The 10,407-nt window shown below is 40.9% G+C and overlaps 1 protein-coding gene across 1 annotated transcript; it reads right to left on the bottom strand.

The window, feature by feature from the left end:
• Nucleotides 1-228: 228 nt before the first annotated feature.
• On the bottom strand, nucleotides 229-9,668 carry selenoo1 (selenoprotein O1). Its single transcript, XM_074631797.1, has 9 exons — nucleotides 8,993-9,668; nucleotides 7,767-7,970; nucleotides 7,486-7,663; nucleotides 6,981-7,111; nucleotides 6,473-6,750; nucleotides 4,566-4,734; nucleotides 3,054-3,239; nucleotides 2,642-2,798; nucleotides 229-2,398 (listed from the first exon to the last, which is right to left on the bottom strand). Exons 1-9 carry the CDS (start codon nucleotides 9,547-9,549, stop codon nucleotides 2,174-2,176), a joined length of 2,085 nt encoding a protein of 694 aa, XP_074487898.1. The 5' UTR covers nucleotides 9,550-9,668; the 3' UTR covers nucleotides 229-2,173.
• Between the last annotated feature and the right edge of the window lie 739 nt (nucleotides 9,669-10,407).

The following is a 10,407-nucleotide window of genomic DNA, read 5'->3' as shown; positions in this document are numbered from 1 at the left end:
CAGGTATGTATTTGGTACAAAAAAGAAAAAGAGGTCACAATGTTTTTTTGACTGCTCAGTTTATTAGGATATATTATTAAGGCTATAGCTGAGGAGGAGATCAACCATTTATTAAGGAAAAATAAAACTCTGGAGCTCTAATCTCAATCATGTCCATTTTTGACATTTTTTTGTGTGAATGTCCAATTTTGACAGCAAATATAACCAACAGATTGATCGTGGTTCGAATATATAGCAGGTTGTGATTAGTGCTGAGGCCAAACAGTTCAAATCAATTCATGAATGGCGGTGAGTGTTTCTTCCCTTTCCACAAAACCATACTTGGCATCACATTTGTGGCTCAATGTACAATACACTTCCTCCTGCATGGTCACAGCAAGACGGAAATAGTCAAACATGAAGTTCCCATTTTTTCCTTTGTTCAACTCTAGATCAACTGTAGTTTAGTTTCAACGCTTACTGAACATGTTAGGTAACAACAGTGAACAAAAGGCAATGCTTTCTATTACAGGAGAATATACAGTTCTGTGCGTGTTTATCTGCTGCGGCTTATTAGATCAAGTGCAATAATTCCCCTTCACCCCAAAAACAACATCATCATCTCTCACACATTCTCTCACACTCACACATTATTTGGTATATAGGTTGAGGTTGACACCCCACAGTTTGTCAGAGTCAGATGGGTCACTGTAGGACTTGTTGTCTGAGTCGTCATTAATAGCTAATAGCCAAACACCAAGCAGGCAGGGAATGAGCCGAGGGGTTTCTTTGTAAACTCAAAAGATAAAATGTCTTTGGATGTATTTTTCTGCACTTTTCTTATTTTTTTGCACACTTAACGCATCTTGCATTCAAGGGCATCCACAAAATTCCGCCTTAAAAAAAATCTCAAAACCCTTTAAATTCCTCATATTAAAGGGACACATCATGCTCATTTTCAGGTTCATACTTGTATTTTGGGTTTCTACTAGAACATGTTTACATGCTTGCATTCAGATTATAAACGTGTATGTTGCACTAGATATGTGTGTTTATCATTTATATAGGTTTTATTCAATATGTTTTTAATTTTCTATCCATTTTTCTTTATTATCTCAATCATTACTTTGAATGTATCTTATATTTTCATTTACTCATTATTATAATTATTAAGTAGTTAAAGTTGATTTGATACAATGATAGGTTCATTATCAATAATATATCATTACCACACTTTCTTTTCTAAAATTATTAATCTCTTATTTTGTTTTATTTTTTTGGTTTCAATATTTGTTTTAAAAACAGAAAAGAAATGTTGATACACATTGGAATTGAATTGTAAAATAAGCCTTTCGCTAATAAATATAAATCTTTTTAAAGAAAGAAAATGTTTACATGCTTTAATGTAAAATAAAACCCCCAAAACATTATTTTTCTCATACTGTCTGAATATATCTGTATTCACCCTCTGTCTGAAACGCTCCATTTTAGCGCCTGTCTCTCTAAGACCTGCTCCTGAGAAAGCCCTGTCTGATCTGAATGGCTTGCGAGAAGAATATGGTACACCTTTACAAAGGTAGTTCTCAGACTGTTGGCGGTATATTATTCTAATGAGCCTGCATGTGGACATAGGAAGTGGAGCCAGATCTGAATAGCTTGTTGAATCACATGTTTTCTGATCCAGGCATCCCACAAAAAACTAACGGGGTTGTCTTATTTCACAGTTTGTGGGTTGGTAGGAACTCCAGATACCCAAATGTGGGTATGTGCACAAGCACTGAAAAAGTGAGCTATTCATGATGTGTCCCCTTTAAGTCACTTCTGATGTTAAAGCATACTGAAACATCCTGTTTTATGCAGGAATGTCAAGCAATGGAAGAAAATAATCACTTCAAAGCCATTTCCTGGCACATTTCAGATACGGTAAAAAGCTTTTCACCTGCAACATCATATTTGTATCTATATGCATTACTTTGTACCTCCAAATTCAACTCCCTCCCTGTCTGCTTTGGTTCGGCTAGGTCGCTCTATGGGGTGTCGTGCCTCGTGCATTAACTTCCCTGACGCTGCCTGCCCAAGTGATAGAGAGTTGTATAGTGGTTGGAAGAGACATAAAAGGTACAAAAACATGAACTAAAAGAAAAATAAACTCTCTCATCGTTTTAGGCAGGAAAGCGAACAATCAAGGAAGTTATTACGAAGATCAAGTGACACAGATTTCCTGGGCCCAAGCCGGGGGCTTGCTGTCATAGGGAACAGGATTTTTGGCTGTGGATGAAGATGCTGCCTCTCGCTGTTGCTCCTCTCCCTCGTCCCTCTCCCCCTGTTCGGTGGCGTCGCCTCCGTCCGTCCACACAGGGAGCTCCAGACCTGGCTGTGAAGAGAAGGGCTTCTCCAGAACCTTAAGGACCCGCTGTACCTGCGGCACAGAGAGGAAGTGAGAGAAGGGTGAACATCCTGAAAGTGAAACCCTGAAACTGAAACCCTGAAAGTGAAACCCTGAAGCTGAAGAGAGCAAAAGGGAATTGAATGTAATTTAAGTGCACTCTAATCTTTGTTTTGCTACTTTGAAATCACTCTTAAAAGCACAATTTGAGGTGCTATGGAAACTTTTTCTGGTAACATTTTTAATTTGTACAAAAGTATAAATATGAGCCTTTACCTCGGAGAAGTCTCCATTCTCAGCAGCCTCAATTGCATTCTGGGCGATGTAGTTCCTGAGCACCACGCGAGGGTTGGTGCCGTCCATCACCCTCACCCTCTCCTCCTGCGTGGCCTGTACATCACTCTGGCCTTCCAGATCCCGAGCCAGACGCTTCCTGCAGCGGCGATAACATTAAAAACTCTCAGTGGAGCGATGTCAGACTCAACACCCCATTTCCTCTTCTTTCTCTCTGTCCACCCCCTTTATCAGTCACACTTCCACCCCACAAATCTCTCATCCGGTCCATGCAGTTCCTCCACCTCTTGTTTTACATGATAGCTGTTTTTCTTTCTCATCATTTCCTTCACATATCTTGCCTTTTCCCCCCTCTATCTGACTAGTATTTACTTTCCCCCCCACTGAATCTCACCTATAGCGTGTGATCCAGCGGCTCCACTCCTCGCCCTGTTTGGTATTCAGCTCTTCCTGGCTGGTCTCCATCAGGTCTTTCAGTTTGCTGAGTCGGTCTAACTGCCTCGTAATTGTCGTCCTGTCTGAGATCATCTGGAACAGCGCCGGGTTGCTCTGAGCCATCGAGAGCAGCATCGCCAGCTCACTGTCAACGGCAGACAGAAAACACAACAGTCCTAATCTTTATTGGCACGTAGGAGAAAGCAGAGGACCTTTTGTTGGATCCGTTATGGAGAACAAAACAAAGACATGATTATGTTCTCTTCCAACGACATGCATAAAAATAAAGATTAGATTAGGCAGGAAATCAGATAACACATTTAAATGCGGTTCTCTCATTACTTTAAATCTGATGTTTCCAATTTTCCCTCAATAGCTTCCAAAAAAAGACCAGACATAATTAGCAGCCTTCCACACAATTCTATACACAACAGAATTTTCTCTCTCTGACATTGTTCCAGTTGCACAATCATGACCATTTCTTTGATATTACAAAACCTCTCTGAGACCGACCGACCTTACTGTCTTTCAGAGGCTGTAGCAGGTTCAGTTTTAGAGCTATAGTGAAGCTACATATATCTTATGAAACTAGAAAACCTAAGGAATCCATTGGTGGACCATGTCATGCTAGCTTGTCAGGATGGGTGGTAAATAATGATCCAAATGTAGGCTACATTTTAGCAACGAAAAACCTGCATTGCCATTTTATAAGGGGTCCCTTGACCTCTGACCTCAAGATATGTGAATGTAAATGGGTTCTATGGGTACCCACGAGTCTCCCCTTTACAGACATGTCCACTTTATGATAATCCCATGCAGTTTTCATGCAGTATAAATGTGTTATTTTCGCCTATTCTAAAATGGTGTATTTGAATATTTCTGCATACTGCGGTCCCTAAACAGTCTTGAATTACATAAATTGGGTATCACTGTAAAGCTGAGACTCTTGTGGATCCAATGAGACCAACTGTATTCATGTGTGATGATGTTAGACCCCATAGGAGACATTGAAATACAACAGTGGATAGACAGGGGAATTAATACAAAGGTAAATAAAGAAGCAAATTAATACAGAAATATCAATTTATGTTGCATTTTATTGATTAATTAATGCCTATATTTATTTTTAATATATTTTTTGGTTCACATTTATTTATCAGGTCATTTATTTTTTGATTTTGGCAGAGTCTCCATACACATGTATGCAAGACCAAAAATATAAAGTCCCACTAGTGGCACCCAGAGGCTTCAAATGTGCATCACACCAAACAAAACAAAAGTTTTTGACAGTCTTCTGGCAACCATGAATATCCACAGCAGATTTGATTTAGGTTTATCTAGCTGCATTTGGCATTTTATTCCTAATCCCTCACCCTTAAAAACACTAAACTGGGTTTCATTTACATTTCCTTTCTGTGATGGTATGAAAATAATAGACAAAACACAGTGTGTGTGTGCATGGCGAGCTCACCGTGGATCCATAGAGGGTTTGTTGGCGGCCTTGAGCTCCTCTAAGGGGGCACACTGCTCCAGCAGGAGGTCTGTGGCTTTCTTCACAAGCTCCTCACCTGCCTCACTTTGTCCCTCGGTGGGACAGGAGATCTGACTCAAACTGCGGAAGGTGTTGGTGAAGTCAGCACCTGCAGGAGGGGGGGGCAGAAAAGCTTACAATAATGATGCGATAGGTCTTGTTGCAACAGTGATTATTATCTCATCCAGGAGATAATGAGATCGTCGTGTGTGTGCATCTCTTTGTCTGTCCACTGGTAATCTCGCATACTGCTGCACCAAACTGCATAATATTTTGGATGCTCATTTATGACTGCATGCTAAAGGACCTCTCGTGGTTGCAGTGACTCCCACTTTCTCAAAATACCTTTTATTGCATGTTTGATACTGACATTGATTGACTGCCGCAAGCCGCAAGTGAGACACAGTGGGGGAAAACAGTTTGCTCACTTCTCTTGTTTTGGATGTCATGTTTGGCTATCAGCTAACAGCTAACGGAACTACCAGTACACATACAGCTGAGTGCCATGCCGCCACTCAAGACAGTTATTCCGTGTCTTTTTATTGGGCATCAACCTCATGTTTACACGCCTCTTGTTGAAAAATAGATTTGAAGCCTAAATAAACGCTTCAAGTCACGGTTATGCCATGAGAGGGAGCTGAGATGCATGCCTGCACAGAGCCGGTGCAGACATCTGCATAGATTAAAATGAGAGCCTATCTGTTAGTGTTGTCAAAAATATCAAAGTATCGATACTGAATATTTGAAATGATTTCAATACTCATTTTCCACAGTATCGATACACGGGTACCAGCTGCGGTTTCTGCTCTCTCTTCTCTCCGACAGCAGTTGACACACACACACACACACACACACACACACACACTGCTACGTACCTTTTAATAAAAATCTAAACTTTTATGCGTTCAATGTAAATTTTTGTGTTATTGAAAATGGTATAGAATATCGATATTTTTCAAGGTATTGTATCGAAGTTAAAAATTCAAGTATCATGACTACACTAGTATTTGTTGTGTGAGACGTGCGGGTGAAAAACACATCTGATACATTTGCACTCTAGACGGGGGGGGGGGGGGGGGTTAGCCATTTGAGGGTTGTACTGTATAACCCACACTAGGGCTGCACGATTATGGTCAAAATGATAATCCCGATTATTTTAATCAACATTGATATCACGATTATTTATCACGATTATTCTTTCATTTTAGTGACAGCATATTTGTATTGCACTTTCACATTAAAATAAACAGAGAGCTGTTTTCACTTCCATGCTTTGCTACATACCTTTTAATGTGCAAATTAGGGCTGCACGATGTTGAAAAAACTGACATCGCAATATTTTTTCTGAATTTTATATATATATATATATATATATATATATATATATATATTGCAATATAAAAAAAAACAACAGGAATATTCACCCTACCTCTTTGTTAGCTACATTTTAAAGTTAAATGCTTCAATCTGGTGCACTTCGAGAGCAAAATTAGCAACAATAAGAGCGAGATAAACGATTTTATGCTCTTAATTTAATCATAAACACATTGGTTATATAGATAATATCTATACCCAAAAGTGAAGCTAAAACATCTCGATCACCGGCCGGCTGGCTGGATGTTCGTTTAGGAAGCGCTTGAATTGATATGCTGCAGCGTTTTCTATGAGCAGAACACGCATTTTAAACATCAATATCGCTGGCGATCATGTTCACTTAATTGTGGGAAGCCAAAATTGTGATTCGATCAATTGTGCAGCCCTAACCCACATGTACAAAAACAACTACATGCATAACACTTTGCCTCTCACTAGATTAAAAGCTCTCTCATCAGACTCTCCCATCCCACCTGTGTTGTGCATGGTCTGCAGCAGCTCCGTGATCAGGATCTCGTCCTCGGGCTCGTCCTTATTCAAAAAGCCCAGCTTCTTCCTCATGTTCTCTAGGTAGAAGCCGTTATACAGATCCAGGTACTCGTCCATGACGGCCTCGGCCCGGTCTGGCGGCAACTCTGGAGCAAGAGCCTCGGCCAGCTTCACCAGGTTCCACCTGCAGATGGCTGGCTGGGCCTGGTAGGAGTATCGGGCGGAGTTGTCGGAGGCGTTGCAAACAAAATCTGGATCAAACCTGAGAGGGATACGGAAAGTTGTTTTTCTATAATTTTCTATAATCTGATGGGTGATGGAGACTTCACACACACAAAATGTCTTTATAGTTTCACTATCATTTCAATCTACTCCTGTATGATGGTGATGAATAAGTTGCTGCAGCAAAATAAGAAGGCCCTTTTGACTTAAATTGTATAATACATTAATGCTGGATCAATCAGACCAATTGGCCATGAACACTCAGCTGACCTGTCCATGAAGCCATATGGACCATAGTCCAGCGTGAGTCCCAGGATGCTCATGTTGTCTGTGTTCAGGACTCCATGGCAGAAACCCACACACTGCCAATGAGCCACGAGTCGAGCCGTGCGGCGCATCACCTACAAACAAGGAGAGGACAGTAATCTAACATTAAAATGTTTTCATTGTATTTCCGAGAATATCGGCAATTTCTGATTTATTAGATGAGGAAAATGTCAAAAGTCTCTATATCCAGAGTTGAAGGCCTTGTTAAAATCTGAATCTCATATTGAGCTGATGTCACAGTGACTCAGCACATGCAGTCACTGAATCATCCACAGCAGCTTAACAGGATAAGAGGATCCAAATGTTCTTGGCTCCAAAGTATAACGTCACGATTCGAGTGAACCTTGGAGAGTGTATTAGTCTTATAGTCATTACTCAAGTGTCATCTCACTAGCTGAAATGTGTAAGTTGCTGGGTGGGAGAGAGTGTCACTCATGTGTGCCCTGACCTCTCTGAAGAAAGCCACGTTCCTCTCCACCCTGTCTGGGTGAGTCTGCTGGATCTCGGGGTAAAACATCTCGATGACATAATCCATCATCTGAACTCGGATCTCGTCCCGTCCGTAGCTGGGACCATGGCGGCCCGTGTTTTCATCGGCCCGCTTGAAGATCTCAAAGGATCCAAACCTGCTCGGAGAGCACACAAGTAAGACGAACAACTCTTGTGTGTGTTTGTGCATCTCGACAAGCTCAGACATTCTAGGACAGATGAAAAGGGAGGGACACTCACCTGAGGAAGGTGGGAGCAATACGGAGGACCACAGAGCATCTCTCATGGCGAGGCTTCCCGCTGTAGTACACGTCTCGTACGACCGTGCTGTCGGAGGTCACTACGGAGCCCGCTCTGGTGGTGGGGACACCCAGGAAGAACATCACCTCGCTGCACAGGAACTCTCTTATACTGGAGCGCAGGACCTTACGGCCATCAGCTTGTCTGTGGAGGACAGAAAGAGATAGATCGGCACAGAGAAAGGAAAATGTTTCCTGATTATACAGATAGAGTTATGTTAGACAACCCACATCTAAACGGTGTCAAAGACTAACAATCCCTCTAAAACTCATCTGACAATTTTCAACCACATCTGCTCTTTTAGGTGATATGTAATAATAATAATAATAATAATAATGCTCTTCTGCACTATATTCACTTTTTTTAATAGTCGTGTATCCCAGCTGTTGCCCTGCACTATATTCAGTTTTAACAGTTTTATCTATCTATCTATCTATCTATCTATCTATGTATAGACTCCAGACTCGCGAACAGTTTCTTTCCCTGGGCCTTACGGACACTGAACAAACAATAAATCTGTGCAATATTAATACACTGAATGTAAAATACATTTGTCTGTGCAATATCGTTGATGCAATATACACCTCAAGTGCAACTACCTTTGTTTACATTTTATTTATTACATCTACCCTACCTGTTTTACAAGTGCAATTACCTCTGTTTACATTACATCTATTTTTATATTTTATACTTCTAGTGTAACACTTCTGTTTATATTTATTTATTACATCTACTTTACCTGTTTTATTTGCTTTATAACTGTGTGTGTTTTTACCTGTTATATGTTTTATCTGCCACGTTAAGTCTTTGTCAAGTATTTGTTTTAAAGCACTGACCAGAAGTGGCAAACTGTGAATCTCGTTGTATTTAATACAATGACAATAAAGCTTTCTATTCTATTCAAGATTCAAGAGTTTTATTTGCCATTTGCTCCTATAAGTACATTGGAATTGTGAGCAGTTTACACCAAGTCAGCTTTAAGAAAAGAAAAAAAAAGGTAGAAAAGGCACAAGGTAATTACAATACAAAATAAGTAGCACATTCAACTCAACACAATAAATAAATAAATTATTCTATAGCTTTCAAAAAAGGTCTTTTTCTCAGTGATAGCATAATAATCTTGCTATCACTACACAAACTGACACAGAAAAACAACCCTTGTATACCTGGAAAAAGGAGTCAGTCCAGCTCCTTTCACCTGAATCTCCCACCGGCCGCTCGGGTTTTCCCGGAGCAGTTCGCGATGTTGTTCGGGTGGCACCTTCACCTCCCCGAGGTAGCAGGCCGCCCCGTCGCCCAGCTGCCCGGCGAACTGGCCGAACTGGTGTCCGCAGTAGCAGTGAGCAGCGGGCTCGGAGCCGGGCATGACTTTGGACCCGCTGAGGTACTCCGGTCCGAGCGGGTCGTTCACTACCTCGTCCCCGTTGAGCCCCAGCAGCGCCAGGGCTTGGTGCGACACAGCCACGAACCGAGGCTTGGTCAGCGGCGTCGGCTTCACCCGGGAGAAACACGCTCCTTTCACCTGCCGCGGTCCCGGCTCCTCCGTAGAGTCCAGCGGGAGTTTCTTGAGGGCAACGTTGTCGAAGTGGAGCCGCTCCAGCGAGGACCGACTCAGTGACAGACCCATGTCGGCCATCCCGACCGAGCCGAGCAGCCTGCAGGCGGACACACTACCGGTAAGAAAGATGCGTGACGGTCCGATCCGCGGTCCTAGATAAGCCATCCACACAAGGCCATCTGTCTGCTGAGAGTCCACAGGCGCACTTATAACGTAATGTGGTCACTAGTCATGCTTTCATAATCCTGCAAACTACAGCGGATGTTTGCGAGACAGACTGTGTTACATCATTATGAGTCCGGAAAACACGCAGTAAAGACGGAACTATTTGAGCCGAAACTTAAAATCAATGTTAGTTAACAAGGTTGAGATAATAAAAAGTATCGATTTTATTTCATTAAATCATCCCAAATAGACAGCTACATACATCATTTTAATACAATAAAATGACTGGACTCTGGTCCATATAGGAAATTGAATCATCACTGAGTGCATTAAAATATTATCTAATGTGATGCAACAGGGTTTAAAAAAAAGCAACATTTCTGAGGCAAATATGAGTTTATCTTTCCTTAAAATCTGTTAATAATTCATTACAGAAGAATATTAGTTGACAAGGTTGAGATAATAAAAGGTGTCGATTTTATTTCATTTAATCATCCCAAATAGACATACATCATTTTAATACAATAAAATGACTGGACTCTGGTCCATATAGGAAATTGAATCATCACTGAGTGCATTAAAATATTAGCTAGTTCTTAATATGCCTCTATTATGTTCTTAATATGCCTGTATATATTCTTAATATGCCCTTGTACAAAGTTTTTCCTTTTATAATTGTAATATAACTTAAAGTATTTGTAATTGTAATATAACTTAAAAGTATTTCCTTTTATAATTGTAATATAACTTATTATTTTAATGGAGCTTCCCAGCAAAAAGCATTTCACACGATTGTACCTGTATAGCCGGCGTGACAATAAACATCTTGAATCTTGAATCTAATGTAATGCAGCAGGG

The sequence above is a fragment of the Sebastes fasciatus genome, chromosome 4, assembly GCF_043250625.1.
Source record: "Sebastes fasciatus isolate fSebFas1 chromosome 4, fSebFas1.pri, whole genome shotgun sequence".
Lineage (NCBI taxonomy): Eukaryota > Metazoa > Chordata > Actinopteri > Perciformes > Sebastidae > Sebastes > Sebastes fasciatus.
The sequence above is the reverse complement of the archived record's forward strand: the minus strand, read 5'-3'. Positions and strand labels throughout refer to the sequence as shown.